General features: G+C 40.2%; 1 protein-coding gene across 3 annotated transcripts in view; it reads right to left on the bottom strand.

Annotated features, from left to right (window-relative positions):
• Positions 1-25,774, bottom strand: part of layna (layilin a) — a 93,121-nt gene that overhangs the window by 12,441 nt on the left and 54,906 nt on the right. For all 3 annotated transcript variants that reach the window (XM_039763953.1, XM_039763955.1, XM_039763952.1), the window contains 2 exons: positions 21,498-21,581; positions 4,859-4,961 (listed from right to left, as the gene is read on the bottom strand). In XM_039763953.1, the coding sequence (XP_039619887.1) occupies positions 4,859-4,961; positions 21,498-21,581 (187 nt within the window). The remainder of the gene's footprint in view (positions 1-4,858; positions 4,962-21,497; positions 21,582-25,774) is intronic.

Below are 25,774 nucleotides of genomic sequence, written 5' to 3'. Positions count from 1 at the left end.
GGAAACAGCTAAAAGGCCTAAATAATGGTAATTCTACGCCAGACCAAGGGGTGGCAGAGTGTGCTAATTGTCTCTCTCAGTCTCTTGCAGACCATTCTCAGGAAATCACGCTCGCTTCCGGGGTCGACGATGATGTCACTTCTGGCTCCGGCGCCAACAATAATGCCACTTCCGGTCATGAAGATGTCACTTCCGGTTCGGGTGCAGACGATGACGTCACTTCTGGTTCTGGCGCTGCTGACGTCATTTCCCATCCTATCTGTTAAAACCGGCATCTTGTCTCAATGCAAGTCAGTTCTGTTTTGGATTCTGTTCTGGGAACATCACGCATTTAATATCAACTTTTGCAGCTGGTAAAAACAATATAAGGGTGGCTACCCCAAATCTTCATGATGTCTGGGACTCGTTTGTTTGACCCCTGTTGACTCAGTTTACATCTCATTTCTGTTCTGAATGGAGTGAGGAAAAAATTAAGTAATTCCGAAAATTTAATCTTAAAAACAAACAAGTAAATTAAAAGTCAATTAAAAATTAAAAGTTTGAATGGGAAAAAAGTTAATTAGCAGCAAAAAGTGGTCACTAAGTAAGGAAAAAGGTAAGAATGAAAATCTGCAGCCACAGTAGGGCTCCAGGACCAGAGGTGGAGACCCCAATTTTAGATTGACCTTGAGAGTGGTTACTTCAAGTTGTACATTTTGTAGATTTTCTTGTTTTATTTGTCACACAGCCACTTCTGACAGCAAAAACTGAAAAATGCCTGCAGAGTGACATAAGCAGCAATGGCTTAAGTGAACATCTGTCATGCTAGGTCACGTCTCCTTCTGGTTGAAATCGTACTGGGTTTCTCAGAAAATAAGACCTACCCTGAAAATAAGCCCTAGCATGATTTTTCAGGATGCTCGTAATATAAGCCCTTCTCAGAAAATAAGCCCTAATTACGATTCCACACAGGTGCCTTTGGGTGAGCGATAAACGCCTACCGCTACCGTATGTACACAGATGAACAGGAAATAATACTGGTATTTTGACCCTCCGACAAGATGAGTGCAAAAAGAAAGAGCTATTCTGTCGAGTACAAGAGAGGAATTGTGGAGGAGTCCCAGGGCAAAAATCTTACTGCTTTCTGCAAAGAGAAGAAGTTGGATATCCAAATGCACTACAAGCAGGCTACATGGACAAGAGGCGCTCATTTAAGGAAAGTTGTATAGCTAGACATGAGAGATTGGTGGCAATTGTTCTAAAGGAAATGGAGTCGCAAGAAATTCATAATGGAATTCAGGGTTTGGAGAGTTATGATGATGTCCCACAAGATGATGACATGACTGTATTTGAATAAATGTAGATTTTTGTTCAAGAATACTAGGAGGTTGTGCCCCCGGCTGTCTTCACTTGCCCACCCCCCGGGATATGCTGCGTGCCAGCCACTTTGTGTGTCTGCTGCTCACGTTGTGAAGGGGGGGCTGAACGCATACTAAGGAGATGCGGTCGGATCAGCCACTGTCTTACTGCTGCCGAAGCTGCATGTTCTGCTTGTCGCGCTGCGTGTCGATCATTTAAATGCCTGTGCAGCAGATGTCCTTTTGTGTCACTGCCTTGTCTTGCGGGTCATTAAAGTGTCTCAGAGAAAATCATGTATCGTCTCCTTCCAAGATTTTTTTTTATAACAGAGAGGAATGTAGATTTTTGTTCATAGAAAAACAAGACATCCCCAGAAAATAAGTCCTAGCGCGTCTTTTGGAGGAAAAATTAATATAAGACCCTGTCTTATTTTTGAGGAAACACAGTAGTATGTAAATGAAATGATCTTTCTGACCATAAAAATCAGAAATGAACATAGACATGAACAGAAGAGGAACTATGGTTTGGTGACATGTTATGCATATAGTGGATATTCACGTACTCTGAATTTTATGTTGCATTAAAAAACACCTGAATGCTGCATTATCTGGTGATCACAATTACTGAATATTTCTATGCAACTTCAGCATAGATTTTAACTCTCCATTGTGTACTTATTCACTAATGTTATGTTTAAAAAACTGAACTACAATTAGCCAGAGGCTATCACAGATCTGATCACCAACAACGATGTGACACCTTACACAGAAAAGGTTTGACCTGCTGACTCAAAGGTGGTAAGACAATCATCACATCCTTGATGTCATCAGAATGAAGGAGCTGGTCACAGACGTCAGGACAGAGCACACTCCCTTCTTCATTGGTGTTACGTTTCAGCCAGAATGTCTCCCCTGGCTGGGGTTCAAAGTGGTTGTTTCTTGTTTGTTTTGTGTAATTTTATGCAATTTATTTGTATTAATGTTTATTATGTACATTTTCCTTTGTGTTTGTTTCATTGAATGTGCTAGGAATGGAGAGTGTTTTCTGGTGAGTTCTGTGCTATTGGGCATTTCGACGCTGTGCTCTCTTTTGACTTCACCTCTTGCATTCTGTTTTTTTGATATTTTTGAACGTCTGTTCTGTTTTTGACCACGATTTTTGGATTCCGGACTGGGACTTTGTTTACTGTGTATCTCCTTGCCTTTCAGGCATCTCCTTGTGCTCTTTGGAGCCTTTGTGAAAATAAACCTTTCAAGGTTGCCCCCAGTGAAGGCATACAGAACATTCCTGGCACCAAGCTGCCTTCTCTTCAGGACATAAACAACACTTGCTGCCTTAGAAAGACAAACAGTATAAATTAAAGACCTCTGCCATTCTGCACAGTCAATTTTCGTACTCCTTTCATCTGGCAAATAGTACAGGGCCATCAGCACTCACACCAGTAAATTCAGGGACAATTTCTATCCACAGATCATCAGGTTACTGAACAGCAAGTCATCATAACAAATATTGTAAGAAATATTCTAAGTTAAAAAAGATATATACTGTATATATATGTGCATTGGCGGCACAGTGGCGCAGTAGTAGCGCTGCTGTTTCACAGTAAGGAGACCAGGGTTCGTGAGCTAGGTTCTCCCTGCGTGGAATTTGCATGTTCTCTCCATGTCTGCGTGGGTTTCCTCCGGGTGCTCCGGTTTACCCCACAGTCCAAAGTAATGCAGGTTAGGTGCATTGGCGATCCTAAGTTGTCCCTAGTGTGTGCTTGATGTGTGGGTGTGTGTGCCCTGCGGTGGGCTGGCTCCCTGCCCGGGATTTGTTTCCTGCCTTGTGCCCTGTGTTGGCTGGGATTGGCTCCCGTGACCCTGCGTTAGGATATAGCGGGTTGGATAATGGATGGATGGATATACAGTACATATAATATTGCATGCTAGAATGGGTACTTTTTTCTATGAGGGTTTAAGTTTTGTATTATTGTCAGGTGTTCTGAGGAATTTCATTATACTATATACACCATAGATGTCACATATGACAATACACTTCGACTTAATGAGCACCTCAGAAGGTATTACACTCAAGTGTCTGCTTATTAGAACTGGTGATCATTAAGATCCAATTTATTGAGCAAACTCCTCAGATGAAGGGGAATTAATAAGATAATGACATAAGAGAGCTAAGCATGTACAGCTATTGGTAAAGTGCAAATATTTCTAGATATCTAATAAATGTAATTCTTGCCCTGTTCTTAACTAAATGCCGAACATGAGAAGAACAAAAGGACCATCTAATTAAAAAGTGAGGTCCATTTGTGGTAAAATAACTGACTGATTTTCAACTTGGTTGGAACACAAACCTGCAGCCACAATGGAACCCCAAGAACTAAACAAGAGAACCCATTAGTCTAAGCGACTTAAAAATGGCAAGAGCATAGCATAAAAATGGCAATTCATTAAAAACAACACCACAAACCAGCTATAGATAAAAAATAATAACAATAAACCAAATCACATAAATTCTGACAAACAGGAAAAACACAGAGTTCTTGAAAAACAATTTACTACAGGATACATTCAGTCTTACCAGGCCAGCCATACTATATACACTTCAGAAGAAGCCATCCACCTGAAGCTATGCGTGTTGAGGCAGGACCAGTAATTAGATGGGAGACCGACCAAGAAAAGCTTGAGTTTGGCAAGGTCAACAGTGGTCTGATTGTGTATCCCAAAGCCCCAGTGCACTGACGGTGATACTATGCTGTAAAAATGCTGCCGTCCTTTGGATGAGATGTAAAATCAAGGTCCTGACTCTCTGTCATCATTAAAGATCCTTGGACATCCTTCATAAAAAGTATGGGTGTATCCCGATGTCCTGGCTAAATTGACAACTACAACCTGGTCATTTTGGCCCCCTAACTATGTCTCACTCCTTCACCACCTAACAGCTCATGTACAGTGTGGTGAGCATACTGGCGTAAGAGTGGCTGCCAGGTGGATGCTGCACGTTAGTGTTGGTTGAAGTGGCTCCTCGCTCACTATGTAAAGTGCTTTCAGTAGTGAGAAAAGCATTATATACTGTAAGTGTAAAGAATTGCTATTGATTAGGGGTACCCAAGAAAATTCAAAAGGATACACTTGGAGTTGAGCCCAGTTTCCTAAGACCTGTAAGGCACTTGCCATGTTTAGAAAATGATGATAGAATCACTGAAGGAGAGGCCCCTGTTTACAAATAGGCCTTTGTTGCCATGCAGCAGTAGCGAAGACCGTGGTCAGGCCCAAGACATAACAATATGAAATTGTCTGGTCTATTAAATACTGCCTCTGTTTTTGTGACTCTAATTGTTCTGCTTTGGAGACTAACAACTATGGTTTAGTTTGCAGTGTAAGTTGACAACAACCATCTTATGCACTAGCCACTCAAAACTGAACAGTAAGATTACAAAACAGACACAGGGTTTTGCCTTAGGATGCATTTAGACACACGTGAATAACAAAGAACACATTTTAGGGCATTATAAAGAACTCACCTTTGAGCAAACAGCTTGAAACAGAACACTCCTGTAGCAACCATCAACAGCAGCAGGAGTGGAATCATTGGGATTACAATGTATATAATGTTTAACGCTGTGCCTGCAAGAAATGAACAGGTTAAAGTTTAAATTACACATTGAAGCCACTCTGAATGACAGACTGCTGTGCAGGACTTTTATTCAAGTTTTTTTTTCTTGATTCCTACACATTTACATGGTCAACTGTGGTCTCTATGACCTTCTTCATAGTCCAGAAGATTCCAGTTCTGTCTGATCCAAGTATCCACCAAGCTTAGTAACTACAGTACAATTCATATTAAAGTTGACCTCGGTATCATCTAGATCAGGGGTTCTCAGGCTCACTCCTGGGGTACCACTGTGGCTGCTCGTTTTACTAAACAGTGGGTCACCCTTACTTCTAATGGATTTAATTTTCTTCTTCTCCTCCTCTTATTTTGCATGTACACGATTTGCCAGTATGACATTTACTTTAAGAAATATTTCAGGAATTTTGTATTGTTTCTCATAACTTTGAACTTTCTATTATCATATTCTGTCAAATACAACATTTTAACTAGAATTTTCTCCCTTAGTTGTCCAGATTCTGACTGCTAATGATGAGAAGTGTAGACAAATGACTCCAAATGCTAAAGGAAAGCAGCCGCTTCAGTGACATTCACTTGTGTGCTAAGAAAAGGCTTAAATAACCTGAACATTTCAAAAGATCAAAATCTTGAAAAATAAAATAGAGACATAATTTCATCCCAGTGAAAACACAAATGTTTATAACATTCAAACAAAACTGCAGTCAGTCATTTTTGGATCGACACAAAGAAGGGAGAATAACAGCTTGAACTATAACTGAGAAGTCCAGTTGCTTGGATTAACACAGCTATGGAGGTCCACAGGACTGAACTTGTAACTGAGGTTGCTGCTCCATTTTGACAGTCACTGTTATTTGCACCTGTACTGCCTCTCTGTAATTGTCAGTGATAAATAAAATTAAGGGAAGACGCTCCACAGAAAAAGAGGCAATGAAAAGAAAATTGTAAAAAAAAAGCTAAGTGTTTAAAGCTATGGTAATAACACATAATAACACATTTCTCGAGATATCTTGCTAGCACACTTTTCTGAATGCAAAATAACAGACAAAAAAAAGACCAGCGAATTAAACAATTAGATAAATTAAGACACAATTAATAAGTGAAACTGGATGGAATAAAAACAGGCATCGACAGTCGGACTCCAGGACTGAACCTGAGCACCACTGCACTAACATCATCCCAACAGGTTATGATTCCTGTCAGACATTTGTGTCCGTAACCATTCTCCAGTCACTCCATATTTTTTATTTAGTTATTTATTTGCTTTATACAATTTCTTTTATTAGGAATTTGATATTTTATGCATACTCCATGGGGTCAGGATGCAGGGTCCACTATTGTACATCGCTACTGGAGCAATTGCAGGTCAAGGGCCCAAAAGAGAAGGATCTCTTTTGGCAGTAACGGGACTCAAACTAACAACCTTCAGGATACTGGTGCAGATCCTTAGCCTCACAGCCACCACTAGTGAGGCCGAGACAATGGACTTCAAAACCTAAGGCTGATGATTCAGTTCCTGCCACTGACTTATGGTGTGTCTTTCAGCAATTCATTTAATCTTCTTCCAAATGAAAAAAAAATAGACTTTAATACTGTACCCTGATCATATACAGTAATATGCTTTGGATGAAGGCATCAGAAAATTTGCTACATTTCCTGCATATTATACAGTATAGTAGAGCAACTGATTAACGTGTAAAAAGTGTTTGTGATTCAGTTTTTTAATGCAACTCCTAAATGTGTTAATTTAATTTGGACAATTTCACATTTAATGAAACAGCATCAAATGAATCCAAGTGTACTTTGACCATTTTCTATGTTGTTTTGTGATAATGGTCTTCATCCACACACAGCAGAAGAGCTGCCACTTGTCCCTTGTCAGGTGGGATCATCCCGTATTGGAACATAAAATACAGCATACAAATATTGAAAGAGTAAAGGATGTGATTTGTCCTGTATTTCCACACACATAATTTCATATATACACAAGCGCTTCAAAGTGCAGAGAATAACATGAGAACCATTAAAATCAAACTAGTTATACAAGCGGAGTGAATGAGTTTAATTTTCAAGTTGTGCTGTAGTTGCAGACAGACAAGCACCGTGCGCTGAGTGAAATTGCACATTGAGCATCACCCTTGCCATAATGCGGAACATCCAGAACAAGATGCTCATATAGAATGTCTTTTTCAGTTGCCCAAGGAGGGATATTTGATCTGAAACAGCACGATGCAGGTGCTACCCAGGTCCAAGCAGCTAAAGAGCAGATGACACAGAGTGGAGTTACCCGATTCCTTATACCTAACTCACACTTCTCCCAAAGCAATTATTGAAACTATTTATTTAATTACAAATTAATCACTGACTTATTTCTGCTTTGGAGATTGTCACACACGTGCGATTGGGAGACAACTGAAAGGCCTTAAGAATAGTACTACCACACCAGACCAGAGGGTGGCGAGCTGCACTAATTCTCTTTCAGAATCTTCCGCAGACCATTCACGGGAAATCTCACCAGGTCCTGGCGCCATGGATGACGTCACTTCTGTTTTCCGGCACCAGTGATGACATCACTTCTAGTCCTGGTGCCATGGATGATGTCACTTCTAGTATGAAAGACATCACTTCCAGTTCCGGGTACCAGTGAAGATGTTACTTCCTGGTCCAGAATAAGTCACTTCCTGGTCCAGAATAAGTCACTTCCTGGTCCTGGTCCAAATGACGTCACTTCCATTCCTGGGCTTTAAAGCCGCCATCTTTTCCTATTATATTCAGTTCTGTTTTGGACTCGAACCTGTGATCATCTTGATCAATTTAGAACCCATTTGCAGCCAAGGCAGAATATACGGGTGGCTGCCCCAAACCATTTTATGTCTGTGGTCTGCTTTTGTGAAGAGATAAATATTAATATGCTTAAATTAATATGGCTGATTACGTTTATTGTATATATGCTGTATCTGTGGATGTTTTCCCAGTGTATATGCATTCCTTATACGTAATTTCGATATTCGACACATTTACTCGATAGACTTTGAAAGTGTCCAGTCCCCAACTTCTGCATTACTACATGATGAACTTGAAAAGTTTTTGTTATGTATATCTTACCAATAAGTGGTGTGTAGCCAAGACCCTCAGACACCCACAGTAGCTGCTTTGCTTAACCAGACCATTTGTTTAGTTTCACTCGTATCAATATGTGCCTTTTAACACAGTCCTATTACTTTTCTAAATAAACTGGTTTTTAAAATGCAAGCAATTTGCAATGAACAAGCGCAGGTGTGAATGACAAGTAATTAATCAACTGCCTTCAGGACAAACTGTGATGTGCGGCCGCACCTGTTCTGTAGAACTAATCTCCTTTTCAAGAATGAATCAGATGCTTAACAAGTACATCAATAATTCTGTATAAAAGTCTGTAATGTCTGCTTTTGTTTTGCAAATTTCTTCAAGAAATAATAACAAAATTGTAACAGCATTTGATATGTGGGCTTGTAACAATGGGCCAGGTGCATGGTTAACTATGACACTAGCCAGCCTCGCTAAAAAAGTCCTTTTTATTTTGTGTGTAGCAGGTGGGATTTTAACTTCAGGTGGGAAATGAACCATGGCAACACTAAGGGCGAGCCTGATTTAGGTCATCATGGCATTGTGTCATACCCTTCACCGTGAAAGCCGTAAATGTAACAGCGTTTGAACTGCAAGAGTCTAATAAGATAAAATTCTGCTCCTGCAGATAACAATGGCACTTGCCACCCAGGCTATAGAGGCTTATTTTTCATTCAACCATTTAGGTTACTTAATTATCTGTTTCATGGAGGTGCTTGGAGTATAAGGGGCAGGGTTCAGATCCTGGTAGGTGAAGAAGCATAGAAGTTGTTAAGGGTGAAGAGCTGGGACTGAACCTGAATATATCACTGACACTTTACAATTCACCCTAATCATGTTTGATGTGCAACATGCACCTTATATGTTAAATCAATGGCACAGTACTTGCAAGTAATGACGCTTGCTACCCAGATTACAGAAGATGTTCTTTAGCTCAGCCATTAGTCCACATATGTGTTTCGTCTGAACACGGGCTATGATTGTAGGGCTGCAGTTTGATCTGGCGCCTAAGATGGAAAGTGTCACGTCAGGGACTAGGTGGGAAGATGTAGCAGGACTTAATTTGTCACACCCTGTCGGTACATTATGAGTCTACAATAAGGAGCTCAGCTGAGGCAACAGCATAACAGAAAGAAAGTGGCATTGCCAGATACAGATGTGAGAGAGAAAAAGAAGGGGAAAAACAAGATGTGAGGGGACAGTTTTTGTTGGTATGTTAGACAAAGCAGTGATATGTGGTGAAGTTCATGGCTGGTGAGGCACTGACTCCTTCAGAGTCAGATTTACAAATATATGAACACAAAATAGCAGTTTATTCGCTATTCATTTGGCAGCATGCACATTGACTGCTGGTTATGTTTCATATCTAATCAGCATGTTTTACAAACACATAGATAAGGTACATATTGGCTAAGAAAGTACGTTACATTTATAGCGACGAGACAGAGCAGAGACAGTGCATTTGCTCTGCACCCTCCATGAGTTTTAAATTTTCCGTTGCAATTTCACAATTCATACTCATTCAAAACAAATGAAAAGTACAGAGTGGTGTACAAAAAAAACCAATTTCAATTTTGACCTTAATTGAAATATTTAGTTGTTTTTAAAAGCTTTTCATTCTGATGCTTTAATCAATTTAGATACAGACTGTTCAGCAAAAGGATAACAAGAAAAACAAAAGAATATTTTATTTAAGGTCAAAATTTAGTTTTTAAATATTGGATTGTTGTTTTCTTTGTCTTGTCCCATTTTTTTTATAAAATTGAAAACCGTTTATGGTATTCCCTTTATTTGTAAATGAAGTTCATGTGCCTATCCTTCTCCATGAAAATCTCTCACTTTCTTGTAAAAGTCCTCCTTATTTTCTTTTAGTTTTAAGAGTCTCTCTTTGACTTTCTGATGTCGCTAAAATATTGGCGCCTGTTGGAGTCAGTGCGGCACGGTACTGTCTGCCTCACCTTGTGCCTTTTCACTGTGGTTTTATGTCCAATCAGCAAGACTAAATATGTCACACACATTCATTAAAGATATTAGCCAGACTGTGGAAAGTCAGGATGTATAATAAAAGAGTCTACAAACATTATATTGGCGACATACAGAGAGACAGCAACAGGCATTCACCAATTGCATGCATCAACCCAGTGTGTGAGGGAAAGCGCAGTCCGAGGTGAGGTGAGGCTCGTCGCTGCCACACCTTGCGTTTCTCCCCTGTATTTGAACAGGGAATGTCCACGTTCAGCGATTTTGACTATAAAAATTATCAAACTTATTGGAAACATACAGAAAACTAATTTATAGCACAGACCAGTGGACAAATTCAGGTTATCATTATTATTTTTTTTTGCTTTTTAGGTGACCTTCTGGACTATGTGACATCCCTGAGCCAAAGCACTTCTCATTTAGAATGCCAAGATTTCATTGACTCAGGCTGGATTTATTTTGTTATTTGTTGTCTTCATATTTTGTGTCTACTAAGTGATCACTTTTCACATGTACTTTTTTTTAATTAAACAATATGATTGTGCCAAATGGCATTATTTTTTTGTGTAAAAACTTTTTTAACGTGAAGAAGTAAATACATCAATTTTAATGTCAATGATTTTTAGATATCCATACTTAAGGTACAGACATCTTGTCTTGATGAATTTCGACAACTAGATGAGTCTACTGCCATATGACAAAAAACACAAAACAGATTTTACATTGTCCTTTTTCTGATTCATCAAAAATAATCCAACAGCAAAAGTTTGTAGAACCGCCTTTTAACAGCATGAGCTTGATCTCACATCATAATAAAGGAATTCTGTGCCCCTCCACCTTACAAAACTGCTTCAGTATATTGATGTTGGAGGTTATGCATTTATACACAGCTCTCTTAGCTTTCCATCACACTATCTCAATAGCACTGAACTCTGGACTTTGACTTGACTATTCCAACACCTTAAATCTTTTCTTTTCCAGCCATTTGTTGGTAGATTTCTTGGTGACTTGTATGATTCAATTGTGGTCAAACTGCCACTGTCGGACAGTGCACGAGAAAGTGTCATGGGCCTTTTTACTTAGGCGTAGCAAGAGACACTTTAAACAGACCTGAGCTACAATATTTGACATAATACTTAAAATCAAATCCCTAGTTCTGCCAAAGTGGAAGTCCTTAGGAAAGAAAGCTTTCCCTTTGGAATTGCTGGAGTGGATTTCTCACTCTCAGTATGGATCTCTCTATCTGTACAACTGGATGACACTCTTGTGAGCATATTCTGGACCCCTATGCACCTTGGTTAATGATGGGATTGACCATAACTCACTTTTGCCAGATTTGATGGTCAAGCATATGTACCAATCAGCTAAAAGCTTGACATATGTGCACCCAAGAAAGTAAAATGTCCACTCTTTCCTTTATAATCCAGTATCAGCATGAACAGCCCACATTCTATGAACCAGGTTAGCCTTGGTTCAGGGTGTTTTCTCTGGAGCAGAATCCCTATTGCCTAGTGTGTAGCCACCTTCACATGGATTTGTGAACTTTGCTTATAAATTTAAACTCATCTCTTCACAACAGATGGGCTCAAATTTAGATAAGGATATCATGTTAGACTTAATGACTACAGGGTGTACAGGTCCTACAGCTTTATAACAACCTGATATTATTAATCACTCCACCATAGCACTTGAGGGCTGATATGAGGTTCTTGTATCAATACACCGTGTTTGGTTTTCATCAAACATAATGTTTTGCATAATGGCCAAACTGCTACACTTTGGCTTCATATATACAGAGGACATTTTTCAAACATCTTGTGGTTTATCTAGATATAAATATGCAAGCTTAAGCTGAGCTACTGTATGCTTTTTAGAGGGAAGTGTTTCTCTCATTTCTGGCCTCCTATGAAATCTAAAGTTGTCTTTTTCTGACGGTAGAGTCGCAAACTGTACCATGTACCATGTTGGTAGGGGCCCATAGACCCCTTGATTTAGCTTTTGGGTTCCTTACAATATCACAGAGCATCACAGGTCTGATATTTGGGTGACTATCCTGTAACTCCTACTCCCAGTAAGGTTGAATGTTCTCCATCTGTAAGTAATCCTTCTCACTGCAGCATGATGAACTCTTGGGAAAATTATCTTATAATTTGTTCCAGAAGAATGAGCAATAACCCCTGCTTCATTTAGATCATTGCAATCTTTTTTTTATCCTTGAAATTGCATCATCACAACCATGAATGCTCCAGGGTGAACAGTCAAAGGCTCTTCTTTTATATAAAGATAGCAGCACTTCAAGATTATTAACTAATCAAGAGCACTAGATTAGCATCACTTGGCTCTAACTACTGTCTTAAGTGATATGGGAGCAGAAGCTGCCAGAGTGTTCATTACACACATTGCCTCTGCATGTTGGCTTATTTTTTGGTTAAATACAAAATGACAAAGTAAAATCTGTCATGTACTTTTTGTCATTTGAGGATAGATTTATGACATTTAAGACCTGGAGTGGACTAGATGATTTGTAATCTATACTAATAAAAGGCAAAGCCCTCACTGACTGACTGACTGACTCACCACTAATTCTCCAGCTTCCCGTGTAGGTAGAAGGCTGAAATTTGGCAGGCTCATTCCTTACAATTCCTTACTTACAAAAGTTAGGCAGGTTTCATTTCGAAATTCTACGCGTAACGGTCATAACTGGAACCTACTTTCGACCATATATACGGTCACAGCCTGCAGCTCGGTCGCTGTGTGAGGCGGAGTTGTGTCCCGCATCATCACGCCTCCCACGTAATTGAGTGCCTGCCCATATAAGGTAAATATTCGCGGGTGAAGGACTGTGTTTATGCAAACGAAGATGAGATGGTCTAGTGTTTGGCACAAACTCAGTGAAAGTACGAGAGAAACTTTTAAGTGCCGGGTCTTAGCTAACATTAAATAAAGCAGTGTACATCGCAAGATCACACAAGAGAGCGGCTCACATGAACTGACTGTGAATGCAGTACGTAGAGAACAAGGAAGAGCTCCAAAGAGTACTGAACAAAAAACACATTACACAATTGAGAAGGCAGCAAAAGAATATGAAGCGAGTGACGCATACAAGCATATTCATAAGTGCAGCTACTGCGGAAACAAAGCACGGTGTAAACCGTAAGTTTAAATTAAGTTTATAGACACGCTACCGCTGGCGTTTCTCATGCCTATGACAAACACGATATTCGTGAGATACAAGTTTAATGAGAAGACACGCGGTATAAACAAGACTTTGGATCACTTTGTAACAGAATTTAAATTGCTGTACCGAGAAACTTTTAAGTGCCAGGTCTTAGCTAACATTAAATAAAGCCGTGGACATCGCAAGATCACACAAGAGAGTGGCTAACGTGAACTGACTGTGAACGCAGTACGTAGAGAACAAGGAAGAGCTCCATAGAGCGCTGAACAAAAAACGCATTACACAATTGAGAAGGCAGCAAAAGAATATGAAGCGAGTGACGCATACCAGCATATTAATAAGTGCAGCTACTGTGGAAACAAAGCATGGTGTAAACCGTAAGTTTAAATTAAGTTTATAGACACGCTACCGCTGGCATTTCTCATGCCTTCGATGAACATGATATTCGCAAGATACAAGTTTAATGAGAAGGCACGAGGTATAAATGAGACTTTGGATCACTTTGTAACTAAGTTAAAATTGCTGGTGAAGGACTGTGCTTATGCAAACGAAAATTAGATGGTCAGGGATAGAATAGTGTTTGGCAAAAACTCAGCAAAAGTGCGACAGAAACTTTTAAGTGCCGGGTCTGAGCTAACATTAAATAATTGCTGGTGAAGGACTGTGCTTATACAAACGAATAGAAAGCAAATGTTACGTTATTTTTAAAATGTTTCCTTTTCTTTATCATAACTTCTTTAACACACTTCTTCTCCGCTGCGAAGTGCGGGTATTTTGCTAGTCTATACATATAAAAGGCAAAGCCCTCACTGACTCATCACTAATTCTCCCACTTTCCATATAGGTGGAAGCTCAAATTTCATGTGCTCATTCCTTGCAGTATACTTACAAAAGTTAGGTAAGTTTCATGTCCTATTGCAACACCCAAGGGGGGGAAACGAGTGTTCCCCGTAAACTGTATACATAGATAGGGGAAACCCCCTCCGCAGTATTTCTGCAACTTTCAATATATGTAGGAAGCCCAAATTTCCCATGGTCATCCTTTACACTGCACTTACAAACGTTAAGTATGTTTCATTTCGCGCCATGCCCCATAACGAACTTTAGAAAATAACGTCTACTTTTTGGCGGTTCTCACCATTATGCCGTAAGGAACTTTCGAAACTGACCTCTCCTTTTGGCGGTTTCATTCCTTATTTCTGTTAACAGATGATTTATTTCACAACAGAGACGCACAAGGGCTGTCCCCGGTCCCCCTTCCTTTTTCCGCACAGCCGCTGTCCATGCACCTATCACGTGGTTGGCTCCCTGCCTATATAGATTAACAACATCCCGCGTTCATATGCCTCCTCACTCGCTTCCTTACTTTCCTCAGCTGTTTGTCATTCTCACTGCTCCCATCTTCTTTACTCCACAACTTCAAGCCTGTTATTGTTTGCCTTGCTTCATGTTTTCCTGCTGGTGACTCCTGCCTTTTCATTTAGTTTCTTCACACTCAATCTTCCGGGCATGCCTGTGCACACCAATTATGTTACTATGAAACTTACAACCATCAAAACTTTGTATCGGCACCGGATTTCAGATCAAATCTCTACACAAGAACCTCATTGAGGCAACAGTCTTCACTGGAACTGGCTCAGGGGAGACTGTATTTTTTTCTTGCATCCCTCTCATACCTTCTGACCTCCCATTCCAATTCAAATGCCTCCAATTTCCAGTAACGATCTGCTTCTCTATGATAATAAATAAGTATCTGCTTTTTCACATGATTTGTAATTTAGAGATTTTCCCCCTTTCTATTCCAGTTATATCAGATTCAGATATCCTACATTTGGACTGAGATCTCTGCACTATGCAAATCTGTCTTCTAAAGCTTTATCCTAACAAATTACAATATACTCTGTACTACAGTTTCACCTCTTGAATTAATTGCTCCTTGACAGGATGATGTAAAATGTGCTCTACTTAATCATTTCCAGCATAGAACTGTCAGATTAAAGGAATACTCTCCACCGAAAAATGATTGTTCTATTATCTGTCTCTTATCGCATGTTATTTTTAGTGATGGCCAAGGAAAATTTCTAGTCTCATGTTTTTGTGGAGAATGGATATAACAAAATTTCTGATAAAATGGGCTTCAATGGAGACCCACTTTGGATAATAACAAACAATACCAAAATGTGTATGAAATGAAGTGTGGTGCATAATTTACGTGAAAAGTAACCATTATTATGCTATCAATATAAAGACCTGTTTGTCAAATGCAAGCATCCAAACCATCATCTACCGTACCTCTTTATCAACTTCTCTACTGTCATGAGTTGAAAATTTGCTTTTGTACTTGACTGGATTCCATAATTACTATAACTGTTATATCTCAGCCAGGGTTTCTCCCATGTCTGGGGTTCAAATTCATGTTTTATGTCGCCTTTGTTCATATTTGATTTTTTTACTATTACTATTGATTGTGTTTATTTCAATTCCTCGGTGATGTGGGTGTATGTTGTGATAGGACCCCTAAGCATGCAGAAAAGGTCCACGCGCCAATCCCAACAAGGGCAGCAATGTGGAGTTGCCCAAAGGGGAAGCGCACAACCCTGTGCTGTTTCAAGCCAAGGCATACCATCCCCAATTGCCTGCAACAAAGCGAGCTAACAGACTGCAGTTGGACTAGAGAAGTTGTGCCATTGCTATCCCTTTATCTTTTCCCTGGACAAAAGTGGTGGTGGTGATTGGGAATAGGGTTATTGCACTCATTGATACTGGCAACAACATCTCTATTGTCGCTCACCATTATGTGTTACTGCAACTGACTTAAGGGAAAGACCAGTCTGACCTGTATTCACAGTGAAGTGTGTGATCAGCCATGAAGACTCTGTAAGGGCCATACAGGTAGCGGAACTACAAAATTCATGTTTTCCTGTCATACTCATCTGAGATTGGTCTAAGATTAAAAGCAATATGACACAAACCCCTCTTGTTAAATCTTTGGAGCTAGTAATGAACATAGATAATTCGCCTCAAATCATCTCCATGCAATGTACACTGCTGGAAAGAAAAAGGCACGTGGCTACCCGTATGGCATAGTGGAAGTAACAACAATGACTCTGGAACCTATTTAGCCCGGGCCAATGATGTTGTGGTTTGACGCTCCGCCCACTGAGGTCAGCCCAGACCCCCTTACCACATATTTCAGTCAAATCCCGCCGTCCTCTAAATGGGAGCGGTGGAATGATGATTCCCTTAAGTTTGCCAAAAATGTAGTAGTCTCAGTAAAAGGTCAATGCACCTTAAATCCGATGCCATCAAGACCCCACTTTGTTATTAACAATGATTTATCATATTGGATAGCTGAGCATGAGGAGAGGATTAAGTTCTGATTTAAATGGCCAGGAATCCATCAGGAGATCTGATGTTTCTGCACTTCCTGTCCAGAGTGTCAGTTACGTCAGATTCGTAAGAATCTGATTTGTTCCCCTTTCCCTAATTGACATCTCATTTGAACGTATAGGGGTTCATGTTGTAGAACTCCTTGATCCCTCAGCGTGAGGACATAAATACATTCTCATCCTTGTAGATAATGTGAACCGCTATCCTGAGGCTATCACCTTGAGAATAGCCAATTCCAAAGGAATCACACAGGAACTTGTAGAGGTCTTTGTGTGAGTCGGCATCCCTAAAGAAGTCTTAACAGACTTAACAGACAGCCTTTTACATCAGAGACATTCAGGGAAGCTGCCAAGCTGCTCAAAATCAAACATTTAAAGACCACTGTACACCACCTTCATAATGACAGTCTTGTTGAGAGGTTTAATAAGACTCTAAAGCCTGTTTCCTAATGTGATCAGCGAGAATAGGAGGAACTTGGATCAGCTCCTCACACTTGTACTTTTTGCCTACGGGGGGTGCCTCAAGCTTCATCAGGCTTCTCCGCTTTTGAATTACTATATGGGAGTTAACCCTAAGGAATACTGGACATTCTAAAAGAAGGATGGGGTAGGAGGCCCTCCCTTCTACTAACATTCTGGAGTATATTGCACAGTTAAATGATAGATTCTCCAAAATTAGACCTATCCTAAAAGAAAATATGGAAAAGGCACAAGCAATGCAGGCCTGATGTTACAATCGTGGGAATTCTGCCCTGGAGACTGTGTCATGGCACTTGTTCCTACCTTACACTCTAAATTAATGGCTCATTGGCAGGGCCCATAGTTAATAAGTTAATGACTGAAAATGGCTTGTTGATTATCTGGTTAAACAACCAAATCATCGACCGGGCAAACAAATTTATCACGTCAACTTGCTGATACCGTGGAGGCACCAACAGAAACAGGAACTAAAAGAAGTAATCCGGGCTGTCCCTGAGGTAGTGCGGGAGAAACTAAGTCAGACCTACCTGACTGAGCATGATATTATAACAGACCCCGGGAAAATTGTCCAGGAGCAGCCTTACTACCTCCTGGAAACAAAATGAGATGAAGTGAAGCCTGAGATCAACTGTATGTTTGGAACTAGGTGTAACTCAGGAAAGTCATTGTCCCTGGTCCAGCCCCATCGTATTGGTCCCTAAGCCAGATGGAAGTTGGAGGTTCTGCAATGATTTCGTTCACCTTAATGAAATCTCGCAATTCGATACTTATTGACAAACTCCTCGAGTGACTCGGGAAAGGGAAATACTTCACCATTCTTGACATGACGAAGGTGTACTGGCATTTTCCTTTAATGGATTCTGTGAAGGCTAAGACAGCATTTAGCACCCTTAGTAGACACTGGCAATATTGTGTTCTTTCATTTGGATTGCACTGGGCACCTGCCACCTTCCAATGCCTGGTGGATAAAGTGCTGCAGCCCTATAATTCCTATAGTGCCGTCTACTTGGATGTCGTAGTCATCTATTCCAACACATGTACAAAACACCTAGAGCAGGTTCAGGCTGTGCTCTAAGCACTTGTAAAAGTTGGACTTCAAATCAATCCTAAGAAATGTTTGGACTGATCGAGCTGAAATATTTGGGCTACCTTGTGGGTGGAGGGTTAGTCAAACCACAGTGTTGCAAAGTAGATTGGCAGGTCCAAGCCTTTCTTGGTTTGGCCGGCTACTGCCACCAGTTTGGACCATGGTTTTCCAAGATAGTGGCATCCTTGACAGATTTAACAAAGAAGTGGGCCCCTAACAACATGTTATAGGACAGTAAAGCAGACACTGCATTTTGTGACCAGAACCAGGCCCTTGATTCAGCACCTGTTTTAATGTCTCCTAGCTTCTCTCTGCCATTTATCCTCCAGACTAAACGCTTTAGACACAGGACTGGGTGCTGTGTTGAGCCAAAGAGTTGACAGTGTTGAACTCTCCGTCATATTCCTGAGCCAGAAACTGCTGGACAGGGAAACCAGGTATGTGGTGGTGGAATGGGAAGTCTTGGCAATCAAATCGGCAGCAACACAACTGAGGTACTACCTCTTGGGCAGTGAGTTTACCCCTATCACTGATCATGCCGCTTTACAGTGGATAGCAGTGCACAAGAAGTCCAACCTGCATGTCACTCATTGGTTTTTGGACCTCCACCATTATAAGTTTTGTGTCCTTTATTGTTAGAGTTCTCTCTAGGCCATCACCGATGGTCTTTCTCGGGTTCACGACCTCTTGGTTCCAGTTCAATGGGTCGGGGCTGAGGAGGGGGGCCATGTCACAAACATAGACTCAAATGGTGTTATTTCTCAGTCGAACTGATCAGTTGATCAATTCTCCTTTTGTCCCTCTGCAGACCAGCCAAAGACCCTGCCTCTCAAAAACATCACCACCTGTCATATCCAGTACCCAGAACCCATTTTCCTGCCACATCAGTTCCTGATCTGGCCCCTCTGACTCCACCTTTTCCTTTGTTCAGCCATATTTACAGAACAGTTTTCAACATGTTAGTCAGTTCTGTTTTGGACTCCTTTCTGTAAAGACGTGCTTATTTTTTTTCCAACAACTTTTTCATATATATACGGGGTGGCCATCTCCAAAGCTTTTTATGACTCCTTCCATCCTTATTACATAACCTGAACTTTAGATTTAAAGCTATGGCAGTTTTGCATTTTCATGATTTTAGGTCATTCATTGCATTTCAGCTGATTAAATTTGAAAAATGGAAAAACTGAAGTGTTCTAAAACGTTTGATTGGTAGTGTATGATGGCTTTGGCTTTTTAAAACACATGAGGTTTTACTTTAATGTAGCATCATCAATTCATTTCAGAGTTAGTGTCATGTGTACACAGCACAATTAAATTCTTATACTCATGTTTGACCAACACAGAATTTGCACACTGATGACGGTGTCCTCCCATCAGCACCGGTACTCTCTTGCTGCCTGAAGAGAATTACAGTCCCAGTGTTAGTGCTGGTTTTTAGGTTGCTTCCTACCATTACAACCGCTCTGCCCAATATTCTATATAGCCGGTACAGTAAGTTGGACTAATGACAACTCACATACACAACGTTTCGAAAATTAGTTAATCAATTTCTGTGTGACTGGTGGACAAATAAACAAACAAAGAAAAAACTGATTACAATTTTATTTATGTAGGTAAGCCACATTTGGAAAATGCTCTTGTGCACAAAGGTTGAAGGGCATTCAAATGAGACAGAACATTTGAATTGCCTTCATTCAGTAGTCAGGAGTCCTGCCCAGTAATACTGTACTTACACATGTACCACGCGCACATTTTTTCCCGAAAGTTAGTATTACAAAATCAGGTGCGCGTCATACACGAGGAAATGTAATTCTGTAAAGTTTACTTCTGCTTGGGCTCGCTCGCGCTCTCTCTCTTGTTTGCACACTCGCGCTCTCTCTCTCACTCACTTGCTTGCGCACTTGCGCTCTCTCTCTCTCACTTGCTCATGCACTCGCGCGCTCTCTCTCATTTGCTCGACACTCACGCTCTCTCTCTCTCTCGCTTGCTCGCGCACTCGCGCTCTCTCTCTCTCTCGCTTGCTCGCGCACTCGCGCTCTCTCTCTTGCTTGCTCGCACACTCGCACACTCTCTCTCACTCGCTTGCTTGCTTGCTCACTCGCGCTCTCTCTCTCTCGTGCACTCGCGCTCTCTCACTTGCTCGCACACACGCGCTCTCTCTCTTTCGCTTGCTCACGCTCTTGCGCTCTCTCTCTCTCTAAATGCTTCCTATACAATCACAACGCGCATTGTACACTGGGCAAAATGATTTTTGCGATTTTCTTTGTAAAAATTAGTGTGTGCATCTTACATGAGGGCGCGTGGTACACGAGTAAACTCGGTAGTTCACTCATTGGATAGCATGGTGCTTTACTTGATATTGACATTGTAGAGCACATTCTGAGAGAGCTGGACAATTAGCTGTTAAAAGTTAAAGAAAAGTGAAGAAAAACATTATCAGGTGGAAAGTGAGTCTTGTACATGTGTGTATATGAAATGCTTCAACAAACAAAAGACCAGTTCATTGGAGCACTTTCACAAACCACTCTTGAAAAACCTGAAAGTATCGAACAGTTGTGAACATAAACATAATGACCATGTAAAGGTTGTCTACATCTCAAAAGCTCAATTGTATCTGATCATGCTTCACTGATTATTTAACAATATTTTAGCCAAAGTACATGTGTACATATCACTGGATAATGCTATTTTTTCCTTGATTTTTTGAAATTATTTGCTGTCATTCAATGTGAGTCCCAATTTGATACCCAATATATCAGACATTTTGTTCGCTCAACGCTCCATTAGCCATCAAAACAAACAATGTGGATTAAATAAAAGATAAAAAATAATTATTTTTGGGTGGAGTATTCCCTTAAGCAAGTGACTGTCACTTTTCCCTTAGGCTGTAACACATTTATAGTAATTGTACGTGGCGTGATTCTCTTCAGCATATTCATCTCAGGGATTCGAGGTCAAATGACTGCAAAGTCCTCAGAGAACCTTAAAGACACATACTGTAGTCCCCAACAGTGTGACTTGAACCCAATTCTCTGTATGAATTGCCAAAATATAAAACCTTCCAAATAGTGTAGTGTGTAAGTTTCAATAGGAAGAAAACATATTCTTGTTTCTAGATTGCATGTCAATCATGTCATCGTTTTTGCAACCATTCTCTAAGGAAAAAGGGACTTATGGCTGAAAAGATTCAACATGAATAACATTGCCTTTTACTCTCTAACTACCAATAAAATGATAAGATTTAAGCTGTGACCCCCAAGTCTGTATTTAGAGCATATGTTCAACTTTAAATTTAATAAAAAGCGCTTTTTACCTTTGGATTCGGTAATGACGACATTGTTGCTGTCATTAATGGTTACTGCAGGGTGCTTTGGTCTGGTGGAGATTGTTGTAGGAACTGAAAAGAGAAGAGAATTTCAGCATTAGTTATAATGGTAGTGCACTGCAGTCTTATTTTGGCAGTTTGGCCCAATGTCTGCTGAGATGGAACGTAAAGCACAAGGTGTCCAGTTCAATTTGCAGTTCTAATCATTTGATATCATTGTGTCATTAACTCAATTACAGAAACGTGTAAGTAGCAGAATGCATGAGTAGAAAGGTTTGAGATGGTGGTCACCATGAAAGGGGCTACACATCACAGTATACATAAAAAGCCTTAGAAACAATTACTTTTTTAATACGGTCCCACTATCAGGTGGTTGGATTCTCAAACCTTCTGAGGCGAAGTTGCCCAGGCAATCTGAGACTGATATGATGTATATTTTATACAGTCAGACAAATAGCCTTGTGGGGCCCGATGTGATTCTCAAAAGAGAATACACGTCTGGGAAAAATCTGTTATAAAGTATTTAGTGAATAGCTGCAAAATCCTGTGCTGCAAATGGCATACACACAGGCCTTCTTCCTAAAACACCCACCTCCAGTTTTTCCAATCCGTGTGTTTTTAAACTGCTGCCAGGGTTTCAGTAAGAGAGCAAAAGATAACAAACAAAAAACCTGACACTAAGAAAATAAAAAGTTAAATTTATTGTTATCCATTTAGGATCAGTTAGCACAATGTAGCTTAAAGGTAACTTAATAATTAATTTGTATGTAGTATTGAACACTGCAACAGTGGAGACAGATAGACAGACACACACGTTATGCTTGCAATATTTTACATTTTACGACAGCATGTGCTTGTTTGCCGTAAAGTGTTTGTGGTTAGATGGAGAGTTTTGGCGGTAATAGGGATTCCAGAATTAACACCTTCCTGAGACAAACTGCACCTGTCTGGAGTCTTATTGTATGGAACATTTTGGTGACAGGAATGGCTGAATTTTCACTTTCACCACCTCCTTTCTTTCTTGCCGAGCTTGGAGAACCTCTAGGACAGGTCCCCAACCTTTTCTCCCTGAGCTACTTTTACAAAATGAAAATGGCTGAGAGCTATTCATGTTTTCTAATGTTTATTCTCATAGCTTATATCAACACAAAATAACCGAATAAGCTTGTTTCTGCCTGAACATTTACAAAATGTTGCTGTCCACAACTCACATTTTTCATTAAAACATCACAAAAAATATTTAGTTCACCTGCAAGTGCATTCTGCATGTCTACAAGCATTTTCTAGTGAATTTCACACTATTGAATTTAAATATGAATGCCATCAAAACAAAACAATGCAATTCCAAATTCACAGATATTACTTATTCATTTGTCATTTTGTTACATGTCACTGTTTCACTTCACATGTCCAGTTGCATGTGCGATGTGTTTTTTAGTTAGTCAGATGACTGGCACTGCATGGAGTCAACAACAGAGGAGTATGGCGGAGTGTTGCCACTTAGGTTCACTCTTATGGAGTCATTTAAATGTTCATCTGTCAGTCTTGTTCTGAACTTTGATTTCAAGACATTAATGTCAGAAAACGCAGACTCACAGAGGTATGTAGACCCAAACAAAGCAGACATTTTCAGAGCTGCTTGGCGAAGATTCTTATAGTTATCTGGCTCTACTAAGCTCCAGAAATGCTGAGAATGCTGATGAGACTTTAAGTGCAAGGTTTGTTGATATATAATATATAAAATCCAATGTCTCTCTGTCTGTCCGCTTTTCACAAGAGAACAAGTTAACGGATTTAGATTGGGTTTTTTTCTATCTGCTTGAACATTCTGGTTGATTTTGTGACTTCTCTCATTTCACTATGTATCATAGTTTGCTTGCAGTACCGATTTATTTGTGCAAATCCGAGATCGATGCAACGGGCCAAAGGGAGGAGCCTTCTTCACTCACTCACCAGCTTCGGGGTGTGTTCCTTAATTCTGCTTAGCTAGAGAACGAGAGAACAATTGAATTCAACTTTGTTTGATATTTAAAAAAATAAAGTGTTACTTAGGTCTTGATGAGTTTGAGTCCGGATATTCTCTTAAGTGTATGCCACATTGAAAAGATTGTGGATCGTGATATGATTGTTTTGGAAAGATCACCCACACCTAATTTTACTAATCAAGTTTTCAAATTTGTGTAGGATTCATTAACTCTTTGGCAAGCTACTTGGAAAGAGGTTGTGAGATACCGGTAGCTCGTGAGCAACGTGTTGGAGACTCCTGCTGTAGGACCTTGGACCTGCTGGCTGGAGTCTTTTGAAACTTACCTCCTGGTTCTGGATTTGGATTTTGCACTATAAACATAATTGATTGAAAATGTAAGTGATGCGTACAATATAGGTTTACTCCTACACTGTCTAGGAATGGTGTAATAGTGCATGTAACACTTTGGGGAAGGCAGCCATATAATCCACTGCTGTGACTTTCTTTTCCTGCTCACAAAGTGTTATCCTCCGTGGAATCCTGGTTCGTAAATGGAGACAGCAGGCAGGCGAGTCGGTTCACTAATATGTGGCTAACAACGGATTTAGCCAGATTATGCAAGTTCAGAGAAATATAAGATGAATTTATTAGGAATCAATTGGCAGAGCACACTAACAATGCATAAGTCCACAAAAAGCTCTTGCTAGTATTGGATGATTTATCCCTATCATGTGCTATCCAAATTGCTTCCTCAACAGCGACAGGAGACACGGCTCAAGCACTGCATTGCACAGAAGACTCAGACAACTGCAATAAGAATCCTAGCGTGCAGCTTATGTGACAGCTACTTCCAAGATCCCCAACAGTTTTGAGGAAATTGGGGCTCTAAATCATATGCTACAGGACAGCAGAGCTTCCCAGCCCTTTGTCAGATACTCCAGCGCTGCAAAAAAGCCAATCACTTCACAAAAGTTTGTCATTCTGCTCTGGCATTGTCAAAGCCTATGACAATTCATAATGTGACGTTCAGGCATACTTCTTGTATAATGGAACTAGACATTGTATGTCTCCAGCTTTAGTTAGATACTGGGGCAACGGTGTCTCTGTTAAATCTAAATACTAAGAAGCAGTTTTTCCCAGATCTCCAGCTATCTGCTCTAGTCACCACTCTCTGTGGCTATGCCAGCTCTAAGATTGACATTGTGGGTTCTGTTGAGCTATCAGTATGCTATGGTTCTAAGTTTCTTCCTCAATTCACATTCCATGTCTCCCACCATGGTGCCAACCTCTTAGGTCTGGATCTTTTTAACAGCCTTGGTTTTACCTTTGTTGACACTAGTTGATCTTTGTTGACACTAGTTGATCTGAATTCTTAATGTCTGCTCCCCTTGACAACAGAAGTGGCAATCACTTTTTAATGGAGTTGACTGTCTCTGCCATTCAACACCAGCCTTTGCTAGATCCCACTGTGTGTCCTGTCATCTAGCCACACTACACCGCATCCCACTGGCTTTCTGTGACATATCTGCTTAGCTGCAATGCTTCCTAGAGGCTGGAATTATAGAACCTATTAATGCTGCCCCATGGATTTCCAATTTGGTTGTTGCAAAAAAAAAAAAAAAGTCAGGGGAAATATAAATCTGTGTTGATCTAAGGGCACTAAACAAGGCATTTTAATTTTAACTAAAATTAATTAATTTTAATTTATTTTGTCTTTTATTTTTCTTTTCTTCATTATGTAAAGCACTTTGAGCTACTTTTTGTATGTAAATGTGCTATATAAATAAATGTTGTTGTTGTTGTAGCCATTTCTGAAAAATACCCTTTGCCAACATCAGAGGAGCTAACTACACAATTGTATGGATCTTCTATCTTTACAGAGTTAGATCTCTGTCAGGGATATCTGCAGGTGCCACTCGACCTCAGCAGTCGAGACCTGACTGAATTTGTCACTCACATTGGGGGTTTGCAATAAACTAGGATGCCATTTGGACTTAGTTCAGGTCCGAGTTGCTTTCAAATATAACGTCGACCATCTTGGCAGGGATTCCAGGGGTTTGTCATTTACTTTGATGATATAATTGTGCATGTTCCCACATCCTCTACCCATGATAAGCGTCTCAACAGAGTATTTTCAGCACTGGCCAGGCATAATCTTACTCTTAATGGTGATAAATGTGTGTTTTCTGCACCTTCAGTTGAGTTTGTGGGTTTCTGGCTATCTGCAGATAGTTGAACCCCACTCCAGTCTAATACAGAGGCAGGCATTTCAGAGAATTCCAAAGTCCACTTCAGTAGC

This window comes from Polypterus senegalus, chromosome 9, assembly GCF_016835505.1.
Source record: "Polypterus senegalus isolate Bchr_013 chromosome 9, ASM1683550v1, whole genome shotgun sequence".
NCBI lineage: Eukaryota > Metazoa > Chordata > Cladistia > Polypteriformes > Polypteridae > Polypterus > Polypterus senegalus.
This window is presented reverse-complemented; position numbering and strand designations above follow the sequence as displayed.